Raw genomic sequence first — 20,292 nt, 5'->3', positions numbered from 1 at the left:
ATATTTAGGGTGATTCAGGACTCTATTGTGTCCTCTCAAGATGGCGTTGAATCGCCCACTACAAATCCCATGATGCACTCTGATGCACACAGCCTTTATTAATTTATTAAGACTTGAAGCTAAACACAAGCTTAACACTGTTAAAGATTTCCCAAAAAGCAATACTTCTGCCGTTTGGCAGCAGCAATCAAATTAATTTCCCTCTGGTTTTTGGCAAAGATTAAACCCTAAATATGTGTGCATGTGTTAGTGGTTCATCTGGATTGTATTGATCACAAATCCAGATATTAAAGATAGGATCTATTGTTTTTGTTGACTGTGTCGTGTGAAGACAGACAGTATGTTTCCCCATGGGCTCTACCCACCCCGCCTGAGCACCCAAGGGTGGGGTTGACTGGAAACGTGGCTCACAGGTCTTCGGGTGCTGCACTACACCCTTAGTGGCGGGACCGGGGGCACTGTCACCGGCCGCTGCACCTACCCCAGCAGGGCCGGTGACTGGGGGCCCTCAAACCGGGGTGCTCCCCTCAAAGAGATGCCTCTAACCACAGGTGGAGCCGGTGATGACCCTCGAATGTCGGGCTGTTAAGATGTTCTTAGTTCAATCCCGGCTTCTCTTAGCCGAGGATCGAGGTGTGCCTGAGCGAGACGCCTCACCCTGAATGCTCCTGACGAGATGGCTGTCGCCCTACGTGGTTGACTCCGCCGTCGTTGTGTGAATGTGAGCATGAATGGGTGAATGTCAGGCAATATTGTAAAGAGCTTTGAGCGGCCACTGATTACACAAAGCGCTGTATAAATGCAGTCCATTTACCTTTTGATAAATAAGTGTGCTTACTTTGATGTCCTGACAGATCGTGGACTGAATTCGACGGGCACACGGCGGCGTCTATATGGGGCGCGTATGTTTGTGTTTTTAACATGCGACACCTGGGCTAGACCGAAGACAACGCCTCTCAGGATCAGGGTACCGTCAATGGGAGAAACGGTACGAACACCTTTCACTGGCTTTCAAACGTGTTCTCAAAGCTTTTGTATTCCGGGCCGCTCCAATTATATTTCCTGCTCTGAACTACATCTCAGAGTCTGCTTAACCTCGTTAAAACCTTGCAGCTCCCTCAGGGGTTGTTTGTTTTGTGTGTCGTAGCGGAGAAGGCTGGAAGGTGCTACCGGGAATGGGAGCGTCTTGGCGCTGACCGTACTGTCTGGGCGTCGCTCCGACGGGCGATGTTCACGTGTTCGGTCCGGGGAGATGCTGTCTGCAGAGTTGGGTGAGGTGTGTTTCCTCCCTTGACATTTTTTATATTTAAAACCTTTAAAAGTGTTTTAATCGGCACTTGTGTTGTCGTTAATTGAATTTAATAATTGAATTAAATTCTAATACTATTCTATATGATCTATCATGAGTTTGTTCTGCCGGTCAGGGCATTTTCTGATATTCTGTTGTCATACATAAGCTGTCACAAACACTGCGCAAAATCTGGACTCTGTCCAATTTTCTCGACCTCCAGGACCTTTGATCCTCCATGAACTTTGACCCTCTATGACCTTTCCCCTCTGACCCAACGACACTTAACCGATAAAGGATCAGCCTATCAGTGCCCACTCGTTTTGAACTAAATAAACAGGATATTAGAAAAAAAAAAATCGCAGTCAGTTAATTAAATTAAATTAATTCTAATACTCTGAATGGATCAGCGGATATTCAAGAGAGGCATGATTGTGTCACATTAACCAGTTAATGAGGGCTACTTGAGCATAGTAAATAACGTGATCTCAAAGGCATCGATTTCCTATGGTGCTATGTGACCTACACACAACAAGAGGCAGCTTGGCTTACGTTTATAAAAGAAAATTGCAATTTACTTGGATATATTGTACTGCCAAATGAGTTTACAAGCTTAACACCGTTACCAGTTATAAAGTTCCACAATTAATGATTTCCTAAAAAGTAATACTTCTGCCGTTTGGCATCAGTAATCGTAATAATTTTCCTGTTTTTTGGCAAAAGATTAGACTCTTTTAAATATGTAGTTGTGGTTAATCTGGATTGTATTGTTCGCAAATCCAGATATTAAGGAAAGGATCTATTGTTTTTGCAAAGACAGTGTTGTGTGAAGACAGACAGTATGTATTCATGTTAAATTATTTTGTTGGCAAATTTAGCATATGATGCGAATATACCCTGAATTAAAACACATTGAAATGTAAATTGCCTTTTCATTGTGCTACCTATGATCTATTAGATCTAAATATCCACTCATCTCCTCTAACTGTATTTTAATGTCCAATATAAACTTTATACCTCATAAGAATGCAAAGTATGTTTTTTCATGCTTGATCCATTCAAATCGTAAGGGATTAACTGACATTCCTGTCGTTCCGTGTATATGGCTGCAGTAATTAACTATTCTATGCATCATATTTGGAAAATATTTGTTAAATGCCATTACAGTTTTTATGTTTCAATTTCCATAATTCTTGTTAAATTATTCATAATCAACCAGCAGCTAATCAGAAGTACTGCAAAGATACAGTAAACATAGCTCAAATATATGCACTGCACATTTTATATGTCACGATCAGTGTTTTAATGATAAATGCTCTAATCACATGAATACTTGTTTAAGACCCGAGTTAATTTGAGAATGTAATGTTGGATGTTATGGCAAGGAAGAAAATGCACGTACTCAAGAGTCGAAGAAATAAACTGAAGCAGAAGTGTACGTTTAGGGCGTTGAGAGGAAAGTGGGGCAGGCAGCAGTAAATATCTAGGTGCGTGCGTGCGTGCGTGTGTGCGCGCGCGTGCGCGCGCGTGCGTGCGTGCGTGCGCGCGCGTGCGTGCGTGTGTGTGTGTGCGTGCGTGCGTGCGTGCGTGCGTGCGTGCGCGCATATGCATGCAAGGAGGGAGGGGTCCATTGTCTGGCTTTGCAAAAGCCTCTAATCAATTCAAATGTGATTCAGAAGCCATTCTTATTCATGCATCACTGCATGAATAAAGCAAATGGAGGAAATAAAAAAAACATAATTTGGCCACTTACCTTTGGATCAATTTCCATCCCGGAGAAAAATGATATCGGAAGGGAAAATAGAATCTATGTTTTTAGGACCATTAATAACAATAATAGCCTGGAATAGCTGCAGATTCTTGTTGACACTTTCATCAACACCCTTAGTGCTTTTAAATGATTTCCTTTGGGCCGCAGTGAGTACCACGCCAGGCAATGTTCGGAGGACACAGAGCAGGACCCGTGCTCTGTGCCCGTTTTCTACTTTCTCCGTCGCTCAATAATCCATCCTACTGTTAATTTGCCCGCCTATGTTTGGCAAAAAGAGCATCCGGGATTGTATTTCACGCTCCAGCTCTACATTCTGAATGCATTCTTTTAGTTTTTCGCCTTCCTTTTCTCCCCACCGTCTATAAACCGCGGTGGTATGAGGAAGGGGTGGCGGTTGTTTTTCTAAGCCCTGATCAGGGAAGACAGATTGCAAAGTAGAGCAAGGCCCGTGGAAAAACAAACAGGGAGGGGAAAACACAAAGTTGCTGACAGAATCCATTTTGGGTTTTAAATTAATTATAATTGGATAGAAGCCTGGAGGCAGGGAGCAAAAGGTAAATCAGGAAAATCACTTTTAGACCCCCTTAACGAAACGCCTCCCAGTTCAAAACCTTGGATCACACGGACGAAACAAACTCAGTCGAAGCTTGCAGCGGTCAACATAAGAAGATATAGACTTTAATATCTTTATAAACATTTTGTACTGTTGCTCTTTGATGATAACGAGTGAACCGTTTGGACGTCGGCGGGGAGAGGGTAGAGGTCGGATGGGCGAGTGACAGGGGAAGCAGGGGCGGTTTGGACCGGATTGTGCATTGTTTCACGAATCAGGTTTTATGTAAACAGAACAATTAGACAAAAAAAAAATGTAAGGAAATAAAAACGGAAATTGTGCAAACAAATCAGTATGAACAAAGACTCCTCCCCCCTGAAAGTAGGAGTACAAAACCCTGTTATCATCCAAATCAGCAATATTGTTTTTTCTCATTATAATACAGTAAGTGATTAATATCCGCACTGCAGTGAGTCCACTGTTTTTAATGTTTTTACAGTTCACACTACCATCGTAACAAACACCATCTTGTTATTGGATTGGAGACAGGCTCAAAAGCTTTGGAACGGCAGGAAGTGCTCCTGTGGGTGCCACTTCCTGTTAGGAGACAAGAAGTAAGTCTGTCCGTCCGTCCGCTGTGACCAATCCCGCTGATTCTCTTCATCTGTGTCCATAGCGACAGCGAACGAGATCGCAGTTCCTTTCTGAAAACATCTGCTCCTCCAAGCTGTCCGTAATGTCATGTTGCTGCTTTTTTCTCGTTGAATAATTTATTAATCACAGAAGTTATTTAAGGTACACGATTTGTTGTTGTTTTTTAAGTTTTTTTTTTTTTTATTCCTTGACTTTTGGTGACTTTTATATAAAAAAAAACAAAATGTCCGTAATTGTCAATGAGGAGGGAATGCCCACACACTGCCAGGATCAGCTCACAAGTGCCCTGGGAAAAAAATTCAATTTGACCCCTGACCCCTAAGGCTCCGCCCCCCCCCCCCCCCCCCCTCCTCCATTTGTCCTGAGGCAGGGGTTTCGGCCGGGGTGCATCTCTAGGTCCTTGTTTTTTTTAATATATATCTTTTGAAAAACAATATCCGATGAACAATTGATACAACGATATAGACAAACTGTCGAAGCCTCGCCAGACGCAGATTTCCAAGCAAATAAACCCCCCAAAAAAGGTAAGAAACAGAGCAAATCAGATCGCAGATAGCAGGCTAACCAGGAGCTAACGCTTACAGCTTAGTATTCAGTTGCACAGAAGGGAACAGCGTTCGGTACGATGGACATAGAAATGCTATGCTCACTGGGGGAAAATAGTGTAAGTACGCGGGTATGGAATCTCACGGTACCACAGGGAACAAAGCTGGCATTGTACACCGACAGCAACAGAAGAGTTTCACTACCGTACCCTACAGAGTCCGGGTTCAATGGGCTGGGCTTATGTTCACGCCCATCCAGAGCCATGGCTAGATCCGTGCTGCGCAGACGTGTTCAACACCACATTCATCGTTGTGATACTGAATGAGGATGTGTTGGATGCCTTCCTTCGTCCTGTTTAAGTGAACTCCGCTGGTGAGCAAAGAATGGGAATAAGAAGCAACATAGAAATACGTTTGGCAAGATGACTTGGAAAGCAAGGAAAGGAGGCTCCTTGTTTCCCTGTGTTGTCATCCTTAACGAGCTGTGACCTGGCAACTTGAACTCCATTGGACACTTTGAACAACGTGAGCGTATCCTTGATGTTGCTAACTAGCACATTTCATTATATTTTTTTCATTACGTAACTGTTTTCTCTCTATCCTCGGCAATGCCTCTTAGTTTCTCTCTAACCGTCTCTCTCTCTCTAACCGTCTCTCTAACCGTCTCTCTCTCTCTCTCTCTCTCTCTCTCTCTCTCTCTCTCTCTCTCTCTCTCTCTCTCTCTCTCTTTCTCTCTTTCTCTCTCTCTCTCTCTCACAAGCACACCTGCATGTATACACTCACACACACACACACACACACACACACACACACACACACACACACACACACACACACACACACACACACACACACACACACACACACACACACACACACACACACACACACACACACACTCTCTCTCCATCCCCATCTCATGGGGAAAATGGTAAATCCATTCATCTGGTCTCCAAGGATCATCTTTGAAACTTTGTTTGAGTGAAAGACTAAGCTTTAAAGGAAAAAAAGAGAAACACAGACAATTTTAGGTTTAATTATAATGGCAGTGCAAGCTTGTGCTGCATTTCTCCTCCTCTTCCCTTCCCCCCCTTTTCCCACGGATCGTAGCCCCTCGAAAAGTACTACGAGTCTCTCTGCTTACATGTTGGATGCTTGGAGGTTTCATACTCTGAAAAGTAATGCTCCCTACACACAGTTTGTACACAAACATACACATACACACATCCACACACATCCACACTCATACACACTCACACGCACATACATCAACAACATCAAAACACACACACACACACGCACACAATAGGACACACACATATGAGCCTTGGGGCCTATGTGCACCGCTCGAGGGGGTTTCGCGATTTTCTATCCATGAGCTTTTTCGCCTCCCCCTGCTGGTCAACGCAGGATGTGCGCCATGTCTGAGATCACTAGGGCCCCCAACAGAAGGCCAAGGTATAGCGAGGAGCGGTGCAGCAGCGCCGCCCTGTTGTTGGCCTGCTGCACCCCACTAGGGGGGCGCACCGTGGTCCGGGGAGTGCACTTGTGCTTCCTCCGCGTGACGGTGCCGTCGGGGGACGTGTGGTCGTACTTCCCCCCGTCGCCGAAGTCCGGGGACGAGTCCTCCTTGTCGGCCATCAGCTCCTTGGAGTGCACTTCGTTGTCGCCTTTGCCCTTGCCGCCGGACCGGTTGCGGGGCTTGGTGCAGTTCCGGGACCGTCCGGGCCGGGCGGCCGGCGGCGGCGGGGGGTGCACGATGCGGGTCTGCCCCCCCGCCGCCACCGCCACCACCCCGCCGTTCATGGACGGGTTGACCGTGCCGGACAGGTTGTTGGTCTTGCTCTGGGCACGGGACTCGGAGTTGGGCACGGTGGGGGAGCAGTGGGGGAAGTCCTCCTGCTTGAGCTGCTTGAGGTCCCGGCCCAGCATGGGGGCGGGCGCCTGGCAGCCCACCGTGGAGGTGGAGCCCTTGAAGCGCTTCAGCCACTCCCACAGCGACAGGGCCTTGCAGTCGCAGGACCAGGGGTTGTCGTTGAGGCGCAGGTACTCCAGCGCGGGCAGTGTGTCCAGGCACTGCCCGGACAGCTCCACCAGGGAGTTGTTGAACAGGTAGAGGGTGGTGAGACGGCGCAGGTCGTGGAAAGCCAGGCGGTCCACCCACTGGATCTGGTTCTGGTGCAGCAGCAGGCGGTCCAGGGCCCGCAGGCCCCTGAAGGTGTTCTGGTGCAGGCTCCACAGACGGTTCCCGTGCAGGAAGAGGTGGCTCAGGTTGTGCAGGTCCATGAAGGTGTCGTCCTGCAGGAACTTGAGGTGGTTCTCCTGAGGACGGACACGAGGAACCGGGTTAACCCACCACACCCCTCTTACTTACTTGTTGCATGTTGTACGTCCCGGTACTTAATGCACACACTTGTTGTATGTTGTACGTACTTGCACACAATGTACACACTTGTTGTATGTTGTATGTCCTTGCACTTAAAAATAGTACTTAGCATTGTGTAGCATCTTATCCTAGCTATCTTTGCTGTATACGGGGAATGGGTTACCTTAGGGTAACATCCTTGCTGTACCGACAGTAAGATATTTTCTCTTTCTTCCGTCAAATGTACTTTATAAGTTGCTTTTGATAAAAGCAAAAATACCCTCAATGTAATGTTAATGTATCGAGGACAACAGCACATGTCGTCCAGTCAGAGCAGTGCTACGACTCGACCCAGGGAAGGGCTTACCTGGAGGTAGAGGTACTGCAGGTTCCTCAGGCCTTGGAAGATGTTGTTGGGCAGGGCGCTGAGGCCGCACCTGTACAGGTGCAGCGCGTTGAGCCGGCTCAGCCCGTGGAAGGTGTCCGAGGCCAGGGAGCGCAGGTGGCGGTTGTCCCCCAGGTCCAGCTCCTCCAGCAGGGTGAAGCCGTGGAACGTGGAGGGATCGATGTAGGAGATGTTGTTGGAGTAGATCCACAGGGTGACGGTGGTGGAGCTGAAGTGGCCACGCAGCAGCCGGTGGATCTTGTTGTTCTGCAGGAAGATGCGCTCGCTGTTGGCCGGGATGCCCTCCGGCACGGACAGGAAGTTGTGCGCCTGGCAGGAGACGGTGCTCGGTGCCGTGTAGCAGATGCAGTGACGAGGGCAGGACCACGAGAGCTCCAGGCCGCAAAGGACCAGCAGGAACTCCAGCCCACAGCCTGTAGCGTCGATCACACACACACACACACACGCACACGCACACAGACACACACACAGACACAGACACAGACACAGACACAGACACAGACACAGACACAGACACAGACACAGACAAACACACACACACCGGGACGGAGGGAGGGAGGTGGGAGATCCCAGACAAAGGGAGACAGACGGAGATCACACAGACACCCACCATGAAGGAAGAGAAGGAGAATACAAATTAGTTCAGGAATAGTTGAACTTGAATTGAATACTGAGCGTAAACAAGTGGAGCCGGAGTCGGAACCTGAAAGAGAGGATTACTCTGACAAGGACGGGAGCCGGTGGATGGATGTGACGCGGAGGCAAATCAGACGTTAGAGCTCCACGAGCCGGGCGGTGATGGGATACAATTACGTCGGGGGACCGGAACCGAGAGTCACTCATCCTACAGAGATAACTTCCACTTTGAGCAGATCACATGCTGCTCGGGGGTAAATCCCCTTTCTCTCAAACAAACTAGTACCAAAGTGCCTTCCACAAATATGGACATTGCGTCACTGTTTTTTCGGCTTCTTCATGGCTTAGTGTCTCCAATCTAAAGCCCCCCTGCCTGGCCCAGCATGCTCTCCCTCTCGCAGGCCTGTGACTAAAAGTCTATTGAACACGGCAAACAAACACACCTGCTCCAGAGCTATGAGATGCTCACACACACACCCACTCACACACTCACGCGCACACACACACAGACGCACGCACATGCACACACGCACACACACACTCCTATCTATGTACGTTACCCCACCAGACATGTGCACGCACACACACGCACACACACAGACACACACACACACACAGACACACACACAACACACACACACACAGACACACACACACACTCCTATCTATGTATGTTACCCCACCAGACATGTGCACGCACACACACACACACACATACACAGACAAACAAACACACACACACACACACACACACACACACGCACACGCACACGCACACACACAGACACACCCACACAGACTCCTATCTATGTGTGTGACTCCACCACACAAGCACAAACGTTCACGTCCACCCTCAGCCTTTTCCGACATGCGGCCCCCTTCGGGGAACCGAGCGTTCGGGGTATTTTCTTTATCTCCGCCCATCACTCCCGCTCTGCAGCATGCTGCCGCCGTGACATTAGCGCCGGCGCGCGTTTAATGGCTCGTGGAATGTTCATTTGGTCGCCACGTCGACGGCCTCTCTGAGGCATTTAGTCTCTCCGCTGATTGGTGACGTGATTACGCCCCGATCCGCCGCTGGCTCGCCCGGTGTGACGACGACAGCGTGACTTATCCCCCGGTTACCGTCGAAAAACGAAAGCGGAGTGACTCACGTTTCGTGCGGCGAAGGCGCCCGGTCTCAGCGCCTCCGCAGCGCCTGACTCCTCTGCTAGATGTATTATTCAAGGCTTGGTGACAGCCTGATACACTGTACTCGATCGATACGCCTCCGCCGCCCTGTGCCCCTGTGCGTTGGCAATCCGATTGTTTCCGGGCGACAGTGGAGTATTAGTCTCTCGCCTGAGACCTGTGTATTTATTGGAATACATTCCCTCCTCTCAAAACCACGGCTAAGCTGTGACCTTCAGTCTCTCATCCCTCTGACCTGTAGCAGTAATTCTGCCCGTCGGGTTGGAACACCTCCTGTAATGTTGTGTCAGCCCCGGTCTCAAGGGCCACGCTGTAATCCCCTTTGTTAAGCCTGGTGGCTTCTGGGCAACAATGCCAAATAACGCATCCCTCTCCGGGATCAGCGAGCCAACTTACCTCGCCCCCGAAATGAGGTGGGTAGAATAAACCACCAAAGGTTGAACCACTCCCTCCCGGGTCTCAACCTTCAGCCAGAACTTTAGACGAGAAGTTTATTGTTTTCTATTGAAGATGCTTTCATACAAAGTCGCTTAGACAGAAGTCGGATAGAGGTTGCTTAAGGGCCTAGCTACCTTTCAGTGAAATCAGATAGAGCTCGCTCAGGGCTTAGGAGTTATCTTACAGTGAAGTCAGATAGAGCTCACTAAGGGCTTAGCAATCTTACAGTGAAGTCGGGTAGAGCTCACTAAGGGCTTAGGAGTTGTCTTACAGTGAAGTCAGATAGAGCTCACTAAGGAGTGAGTAGGGCTTAATGTGCGTTCACACCAAAAGCTGTAAAACGTTTTGAGCGATAAACGCCCATTCACTTTCTATTAGAAATGAGCGATAAAGCGGTAGGAGCGATAAAACGCTTGAGTGATAGCTTTAAAGCTGAAAAGCTGTAAATGAGAGTTGAAAACAGCTCAACTCTATGCAAATGAGCTAGTAGCGTTTTGGCTGTAAATGCGTTTTGGCTGCGGTCAGCCAAACGATTGGCTGACCGCCAGCCAATCGGAATGTAGATGTCTCTCACCGGCGTGGGTCCCAGTAAACATGTACGAGAACTTTAGGTCCTAGTTCCTACCACACATTTGTTCCTTCATCATGATGCGTGAAATTTTGAGTTGCGTGTCCCGAGCTCAAATGTCCCGGTTTCCACCAACCACTATCCCCTTTTGTCCACGATTGCATAGCCAACGTGGTCTTATTATAGCCCGATCATTAACTAAAAAACACATAGAAAGAATAAAGCATCCAGCATATGATTTCAACAATGTATGAGGGCATACGCAATCCGCATTACGCAACAGGGATGGTCGCACAGTAGAATGCTGATGGAAACCAGCGGACGAGCGGTGGGTTGAGATGTGCGCGCATTTCAGAAGCAGGAAGATGCCGCACAAAAATCTATTTATAATTTGTCAGTTTGCCGTGTGTGCCTGGCACAAATGTTAACGTTGAGCGGATCTTTTCCATAATAAACAACACTATACACACACACACGCACCCACACGCACGCACGCACACACACACACACACACACACACACACACACACACACACACACACACACACACACACACACACACACACACACACACACACACACACACACACACACACACACACACACGATAGCGATCAACTAAACTTTAATCTAGCATATAAGCAATCACTCCATTAATTAGTTATTCAGTGTATCATGTATTTATGCTTATTATTTTTTGTCTATTGACCAAACTTAGGACTATCTTGTGTTTTGGTGGCTCAGCATCAGCAGCAGCACTTGCCTCAACTACGAGCGTGTAGTAGGCAAAAAGCGCGGGTCCTTTAAATGAAAAAGCTAAATCGCAAGAGCGATATGATCTGTAAATATTTTGGACAGCGTTGCGTTTGGAGCTATTCTGCCATTGTGCATCTTTTAGAGCTTTCGGTGTGAACGTACAGTTAGGTCTCTCAAAGGATGCCAACACATAACACTTGGGGATCGAACCCTGTACCTTCCGCCGGGGTCGACACCATAGCAACTCCAACATCCCCGTCCCACCACCACCACTAAGTAAAGCAACCCCCCCCACCGCCCCTGTGTCTCAAACTTTAGTACTTAACTCCACGAAGCCTTGGAGAGACGTGCTGTCTTCGAGAGGACCTCCTGACAGGGGGGATGATGGTAGGGCGAGATGGACTGATAGGACGAGCGGGGGAATGAAGAGGGAGGTCCCGTCTGGCTGGGGGGACGTTTCAAAGCAGTGTTGTGGATGCTAATCATGTTGGACACAGAAGGAGAACCTCCCCCCCCCCCCCCTCCTCCCTCTCCCTGTGCCGCTCCACAGGTCTCCTGTCAGGACACGGTAATTGATTCTTTACTCGGCTTAATCTCCTCGTCTCAAATCACTGCTCCTTTTATCGCCTTATCGCGCCGTATCTCTGTCTGAGGAGAGATTAGTTTGAAAGAAAAGTTCCCCGAAAAGGGAAAAGTCGAATTTCCAGATAGAGCAACGTATAAGCGCCTCCGTTGAGGCAGAGGATCGGAGGAAAACGTGTGAATGGATGGAGGAACATGTTGTTCCTTCATTCATAACAAAAATGGTGTCTGAATCCACTCGTTGATTCTGCAGGAATGATGGGCCCTATCTCTGGTGCCAGCTTCCTTCCCCTCAACTACCTTCGCCACCTCTCCAGCCTCCAGCCTCCACCTCCACCTCCACCTCCACCTCCACCTCCACCTCCACTGCTATCTCCAGCGCCACCTCCATATCTGGAACGATGTCATTATTATCCTCTCATCGAGTTTGGTTACGCCATCCTTTCATGGACAACCTTGTTCTTTGCCTGTGTAAGCTTTGTGTCTAATCTTATCTTAGACTGACGGGCTACATGCTGGGCTGTCTGGTCACTCTCCCCATGATCGTGTTCCCTTTAACCTGACTACGATAGCCCCTCATCATTGCTTCTGAATGAAACACACAGACGGCATTTTCGGTGTGTGTGTGTGTTGTTTGTGTGAGTGTGTGTGTGTGTGTGTGTGTGTGTGTGTGTGTGTGTGTGTGTGTGTAAAGTAAATAAAAAATCTGGGCCTATCATTGGGCCTAGATCTCGACGGGTGTCAAGATCACGTTGGTGCTCACCAACGTGATCTTGACACTTGTCGTGGCGTATGGTTGCCCTATCAAGATTTTCCACATCAGTGAAACCATGAACAGCCCACGTTGGAGATTTGCTATTATTCATAAGCAAACAGGGCCAGCAATAAAGTCGATTGCTTGTAATGCTACCAGTAAGCCATGCGTACCTAGCAAACCATGTAGCACTCACAACACTGACGTTGCCATTACTTCTGGTCACCTTGATTTTGGGAAGTGGTCTACCTCTTTCTTTGGTCGCTAACTTAGCACTGTAACTCAATGAATGGAATGCTTTTTTTAATAAGACGTTAACAATGTCCTCCGTTTCCAATGTTTCCATTGTGCATTTAGGATCTCGCTATCGCAGATTTCACTTGCTCTGCGTCTCTGACTGAGCACCGCGGCAATGCAGACCGGGTTTGTTATCGACAGCGTTGCCAGATTGGGCAGATTTCCCGCCGAATGATAATTTTTCCAGCCTAACATGGTTAAAAGTAGCCCGATTGGGCGGGAAATCTGACCAATCTGGCAACACTGCTCAACATCCAGGGATCATGCTTATTGGTTCATAGCGCAGACGGATAGATTTTTGCGCGAATCAGACCCCTTAAGGTCCCACCCACTCAGAGGAGGACTTTCCTCCTCTCTCCCATTGAAACCCATGTTATCCACCGGCCGCCAGTACTTTCGGGGAAATGAATGGGAGTGAACGGAGACGAGGACGTTCCTCCCTGAAGTAATTGTCAATAGGCGATAGGGGGTGCTAATGTCCCTTTACCCAGGAAACGAACATTATATATTCAAAGGCAATAAAGTAGTCATATTTAAGGGCATTAATTCATTACAATAGTCTGGGCATCTACATTTTTTATTCTCAACAATGTTAGGGAGGATCTTCCTCCCTCTCCTCAATGGAGAAGCCTCCACTGGTGTGTATGTATGTGTAAGCGTCAGAACACAGGCAACAGGTAAACCTAATGTCGTGGGCGATAGAGCCGGTTCCCAGCCGTACACCACAGAGAAGGGCTCTAATATATGTTTTCACATCATAAACAAGCTTACAAGAGCGTCATTGTTTGCTGTTGTGCTGTTGTGTTGTGTCCTGTGTGTGTGTGTGTGTGTGTGTGTGTGTGTGTGTGTGTGTGTGTGTGTGTGTGTTTGTGTGTTTGTGTGTGTGTGTGGGGGTGTTTTTTATAAGAAAATCGGTTAAAAAACAAAAAGATCTCTTGGGATTGTTGTCAGCGCACGGAAATGTAAAGGCAAGTGATTGCGTGTCATACCAGCATTGTGTGCCCGCACAATGCTCCTTTCAGCTCAGATGGTATTACATAAACAGCTCTGGACAGGACATAGCAGGGAGATGCCAACTCAGCCTGTTGGTGTTCAGCAGAATCAAGGGGAGGTTCTGAACGGGGAGAATCACGCGCTCTGGAAGACGAGGGCCGTGTTTACACTGCAAGCCGCCGCGTACATGATGTCACACACGGCAGGCAGGATCCCCTCTTCCTCCTCCTCTTCCACCTCCTTCTCTTCCTCGTCCGCCTCCTCTCCCTCCTCCTCCTCTTCCTCAACCTCTTCCTCCCCCACATCTTCCTCCTTCTCCTCTTCCTCCTTCTCCTCTTCCTCCTCTTCCACCTCCTCGTCCTCCACCTAGTCCTCCTCCACCTCCCCATCCTCCACCTCCTTCTCCTCTTTCTCTTCCTCTGGGGGTCGTTGGGGGGGTGGGGGGGGGGGGGGTAATTAAGCAGCTCACTAGGGTGCAGCTTCACCTTGCGTGACCTCCGGTGGCCGCGAAGGGTCCTTCCTTTGTCGACGGCACCCGAGGGTGAAATAGATAAATAAATGAATGCGGTGGGATGACTCGGGGGTCTCTCCCGGGCGGACTGCGGAGGAGACAGTGCAGAATATCGATGGAACATAGTTCACGCTGGATCGCCCTCATGAATAAGGCAGATCTGCTAATGGGAGGGAGAGAGTGTTCCTCCACACAATCCCCTGACTCCTTCCCAACATTACGCCTGGACAAACTTAATTTCCTCCCGTTGCCCCTCGGAGGACCCTGGGACGAGCCTGGCTGGTTCGGCTCCCTGGTCTCCGATTCCCTCTCCTCTCTGCCGTCAGACCAGGGCTGGGCGAGTAACCGAATTTTGATCGGGATTTTTTCGATTTTAGCGTCAAACGATCACAAAACTAATATAATCTAGTTTAAATATTTTTTTTATTTCATTAAATGTTTTATGGCAAATGCAGAACAGCTGGATACATATCTGTACATTATTTTAGATTTGAACATTTTCTATTTCACCATTTTGTGTATTTATTTAAAGACAACTTTCATAGTTCTCTGTTACAAAGTGTTTTTGAGAGAGACATTCTGAATAACTACATCATGTTTTCAAACTCAAAAATAATCATTTGAATAATTGTGATTTCAATATTGACCAAAATAATCGTGATTAGGATTTTTTTCCATAATCGAGCAGCCCTACGTCAGAATGGGGAATGCGTAATGGGAGGCCTGGTTCCGAAGGTGCTCATGGAGACTCAGGCAGAGGTGGCTCCAGACTACAAAGCGATAAGTGAGTCGGTTTGGATGAGCTGCGTCCGACAGGCCCGACGGACACAGGAGGAGCTTCCATCCGCTCGGATCCGTTCCACTCCGCTCTGACCTGCTCCCATTGCTTCGGAATGCTCCGATCCGCTCCGATCCGCTCCCATCCGCTTCCAACCACTCGGCTCCCATCTGCTCCCATCCGCTCGGATCCACTCTTAACCGCTCCGTTCTAATCCGTTCCGATCCTATCCACTCTGATCCGATCCGCTTCCATGTAATCCGTGTTTTGCGAACATCCCAAACCTTCAGCTTCGGTGTGTCGTGATCCCAACACTTTAACACTCTTCTTCTTTGGAGGCTGTTCATTGGAGAGTTCTTTGATGCCGTCTCTAAAAGTCGATGCTGCTGTTGTTGTGTTTTGGTTGTGCTCCTTGTTAGTGATCACCTGTCACCTGTGCTCCGCCACGGCGCCACGGCAACGAAGCAGCGCTGTCAGCCTCATTGATAAGGAGGAACAACAGATAACTCTAATGATGTATGTAGAACAAGGAGAATGTTGTGTTATCGGATCCGGCTCCTGGACCATTACTCATAGCTGTCTTCATCATATCTGGCCTGTGTGTGCGTGTAGCTGTGCATGGTTGTGTGTGTGGGTATGTTTGTTTGAGTGTGTGTATGTGTGTGTTTTCAGATAGCCTCCTAATCATTGTACTTATCAGGGCAGCCCGTTCAGAACTTATTGGTTCCCTTGGTCTCAGTATCTCAGAAATAAAGTGAGGAATGTTACAACCTCAGCTTACCCATAATGTCTCTTATCCCCCATAAAAGGTTCATGTCAACTCTGTAATCTATGAAATCTCACGATAATAAGTCTTAGATTATCAACATCAATCCTCCCCAACGACAACAAGTTATGCTAATAGTTAGATTGACCATGATGCATCTTATCTTAGCCTAGCTTCTCCTAGCCTCAGTGCACCGGTTGACGACAGCAAGCTACGCTAATAGTTCAATGGACATTTGACTATGATGCATCCTAGCTTAGCTACAAGCTTCTCCTAGCCTCAACATCTTAGCTTAGCCTAGCTCCTCCTAGCCTCTGCGCTCCGGTTGACGACAACAAGCTACACTAGTAGTTAAATGGCCGTGATACATCATCTTAGCTACTAGCTTCTCCTAGCCCCAGCGCTCCTTTTAATTCCTGGTTCCGTCTAGGAACATAAACACAGCCTTCCTACACTGTGACGCAGATAGAGGCTACTAAAACGAGAGCGCCGGTGTTTAGCGGCGTGGTGCGGCGAGCAGATGTTTACTGGGCGCCGTTAGCGTTGTTAGCACTCTCTGGACCAGGAGGAAGAGCGCCCCTGTTCATTATTCATGTCTCCTGCTTCTTAAGTGCTGTTCTCCGGTGCTGCCGCCGCCGCCCCTCGGATATGAAGATCAGTGGCGGCCAATCGTCTGCACACGGCCTCCTCGCTCGGAGAGCGCAGAGTGGGAGGCGGCGTGTTTGGATCGCGGAGATGGGGGGATGGGGGGATGGTGTGGGTGGAACGCGAGGAAGGATGTAGAAAGAGAAAGAGCAAGCGGCGGCGGGGAAGGAAAGGCGTGTTGTGTCACAAACGGCCGCCGCGCTCTACGCTGAACCGCGGCGGGGAGTGGGTGAGGGGGATGAGGGGAGTGAGGCTTGAGGGGGGAGGGGATGAGGGGGTGAGAGGGGCTGAGGGGGGTCAGGGGGTGGGGGGTGAGGCTGAGGGGGGTGAGGGCGTGAGGCGGGTTCCTCCAGCCAGGGGTAAACAAAGCATCGCACCGCAGCGAACCACAACAAACAGTCCGGGAACAAATGGTTAGTCGATGACAACGACAACAACAACAACATCGACAACAACAACAACGCCGACCAGGCGAGAGTCGCCGGCGACGCGAGTCATGAACACTTTCCCGCCTTATAGATCGCTGTAAATAGCGACGAGCAGAACTAGCAAAGAGGGCACGGCGGGGCGTACGAAAGGAGAGCGGAGACGTTTCGGGCGCCTGCTGCTGAGAGACCGCCGCGTTCATTAGCGGCGGTGGCGGCGGCGTGGCATTCCAAGGTGCGGAGCGGGGCGGCAGGAGCGTCGGGATGAGAGGCTCTTCACGGCTCTTTAATAGCAACATCTCCATTAAGGCTAAATGGCAGCCCCGCGCAGACGCTAATTATATTTGCATACATTCCAAACTGCCGTTTGTGTACGCGAGGGGCGGGAGCGCCGCGGCGTTGCGCGTGTGATGCAGACGCATGAATGTCGCTCAGACACACACACACACACACACACACACACACACACACACACACACACACACACACACACACACACACACACACACACACACACACACTCAAAACCACAGACTAACTATCTAATGCCCTCCACACACATACTCCCACACACACAGACACACACACACACACACAAACGCACACACACTCCGCCAGGCAACCTTTGGCGGAGCCGGCTCGTCGCTCTCCATTGGCCGTAATGCACAAGAGTGGTCAGGCTAAATAAATCACTCTGCCAGACCGCGTGCATATAAAACCTCCCGAATGTATCCACGCACAGTCCATGTATTACCTTTAAAGTGATAAAGAGTGTGTGAGGGCCAACGCCATTACTCTCAGTGGTTGGAGCGCTAATAATTAGCTTTCAGGAATAATGGCTGCGGGGGCTGAGGGGGTGGGTACTGTTTCCTGTTCGACCGGGCTCTCTATGTCCTGCGTAGCGACGGTCTGCATCTGGTTGGCTGGTAACCGGACGGCTGCTAGTTCGATTCCCCCCGGCTCCCCCTAGCGTGAGTGTCGAGGTGTCCCTGAGCAAGGCACCTCACCCTGACTGCCCCTGACTAGCCGGCTGCTGCCTTGTGTGGCTGACAACACCGTCGGTGTGTGAAGGTGTGAATGAATGGGTGAATGTTAGGCAATGTTGTTAAGCGCTTTGGGTGGCCACAGGTTAGAAAAGCGCTGTATAAATACAATCCTTTTACCATTGAAGCCATCCTTCTCCGTCCTGCTTGATGACTTTGGTTGTTTGATGAGGCAAATTGATGTATAGATTTGTATCGCAAAAACAAACACAAAGGTGGAATATCGGAAGTTCCTCGGAGAGACAATGGCAACCAACCGTGTGTTTCACAGAGGGGTACAGCTATCGATACGCCCCCCCCCCCCCCCCTGGCGTTAATGAACAACGAAGCATCATTGGGAAGTAGTTAAGGAAAGGCAGAACTCAGAGTTACAGAAGGGCATGAACAAACGTTGTGAGCCTTGAACCCCGACTCCGCTAAGGTCCTCTACCCTGACTCTGCATAAACCCGAGGTTCAAGTGTGGGCTCTGCCCTTGAGACAGAAACACAGGCCGGTTATATGTTTGCTGTACTCTTTTAACACAATGATGGGAGTGCGGTTACACATCCGTTCAGCAGTTTGAGGTCACCCAGACAATTCCATGTTTTCAATGAAAACACCTCACCCTTTATACAAAAGTTTTCAGCTGTGCTTACATAATTGCACAAGGTTTTTCTAATCATCAATTAGCCTTTTAACACGATTAGCTAAACAATGTACCGTTAGAACACAGAAGCGATGGTTGCTGGAAATGGGCCTCTGTACACCAATGTAGATATTCCATAAAAAATCTGCCATTTCCAGCTAGAATAGTAATTTACCACATTAACAACGTCAGGACTGTATTTCTGATTGATTTAATGTTTTCTTCATCGAAAAAAACTATGCTTTTCTTAAAGGAATGAGGACGTTTCTCAGTGACCCCAAACTTTTGAACGGTAGCGTCTATCTCCGCCGTATTCTATTAACACAATGGTGGCAGCGAGGTTGTGTTCTCGAGGTAAACGCACAATCCCAAGACAAATGAATATTCTCGTGGCTGAGTATTAGCCGGGATAATGAGCGAGCTATATTTAGCCCCGTGTGCTGCCCCAGGCAGCAGGGGGATCAGTGACTCGACATGTGCGTCGTTCTCTCCATGGCTGTCGTCCACGTGTGGTTTCGGGAACGACAGGAAGTGACACGCCGTACATTACTCCTCCTCCTCCTCCTTCACGGTCAGCTTACATAACAAAGCTCACCCCGACACCGACGCGGCCGTTCACCCTTCCACCAGGCACCGAGTGCTCCGTGAGAACATGAATAACGTAGTGTGTGTTGTGATGCACACACACACACACACCCGCCTTGGATTTACCGCGTTGTGTACGAGTTGTTGTCTGCTTAGTGGGCCGCGGGAAGAACACTAAGGCGTGTAACCCCGCGTTCTGTTAGCGCTGAAGAAACGAAGCATTTCACATCAATAACCTAACCACCATTTTCTCTTCCCAGACACCTCTTCTCTTCTTTCCTCCAGCTGCCATCTTCTAACTCTTGCGACGCCCCGTATATTTAGCCACAAGACAAACTCCTAGTCGAGTGTGTCTTCCCCTCGAAACAAAGGTGACATGAAGATGACATCACCCTGACGGGGCTTGAGTTCACAGGCAGCGCATCCACACTGTACTTCAGACGATGCACCCGGGCCGTGTAAAGCTCTTTGCAGATGAATGATTTAAATGGGTTTTTCTATATTTACCTCTCAGGCCCATCAGGTCTTTGCCTCTGGGTGTATATCTGTGCTTATGGCAGCCATTTTAAAGCTCACACCCAAACGGCACCCTTCTTCTATGAGTCCCCTTAGAGAAACGGGAGAGAGAAAGGGAGAGGGAGAGGGAGAGAAAGGGAGCGGTAACGAGACAGAGAGGAAGAGAGACTGAGACAGAGAGGGAGAGAGAGGGAGAGAGAGAGGGATATATATAAATATATACATATATATATATATATATATATATATATATAGAGAGGGATATATATAAATATATATATATCGAGAGAGAGAGAGAGAGAGAGAGAGAGAGAGAGAGAGAGAGAGAGAGAGAGAGAGAGAGAAAGAGAGCGAGGGAGAGAGAGAGAGAGAGAGCGAGGGAGAGAGCGAGAGAGAGAGCGAGGGAGAGAGAGAGAGAGACAGAGGAGGAGACAGAGAGGGAGGAGAGAGAGAGAGAGAGAGAGAGAGAGAGAGAGCGAGAGAGAGAGAGAGAGAGGTACTGAAGCAACAGCAAGCTGCCTACCCCTGCATGCCAACCTCATGTGCCCTAGATTCACCGGATCAATTATTCATCGCAGGTGAGTTTGGGGCTCTGTGTAT

The 20,292-nt window shown here is 48.9% G+C and overlaps 1 protein-coding gene across 1 annotated transcript; it reads right to left on the bottom strand.

Annotated features, from left to right (window-relative positions):
- Positions 1 to 6,212: 6,212 nt before the first annotated feature.
- Positions 6,213 to 8,011, bottom strand: rtn4rl1b (reticulon 4 receptor-like 1b; the record flags this gene model as incomplete). Its single annotated transcript, XM_056610790.1, has 2 exons — positions 6,213 to 7,133; positions 7,544 to 8,011. Coding segments are annotated over 2 exons (1,389 nt in total), but the record flags the coding sequence as incomplete, so codon positions are not given.
- Positions 8,012 to 20,292: the final 12,281 nt, after the last annotated feature.

The sequence above is a fragment of the Gadus chalcogrammus genome, chromosome 16, assembly GCF_026213295.1.
Source record: "Gadus chalcogrammus isolate NIFS_2021 chromosome 16, NIFS_Gcha_1.0, whole genome shotgun sequence".
NCBI classification, from domain to species: Eukaryota; Metazoa; Chordata; class Actinopteri; order Gadiformes; family Gadidae; genus Gadus; species Gadus chalcogrammus.
The sequence above is the reverse complement of the archived record's forward strand: the minus strand, read 5'-3'. Positions and strand labels throughout refer to the sequence as shown.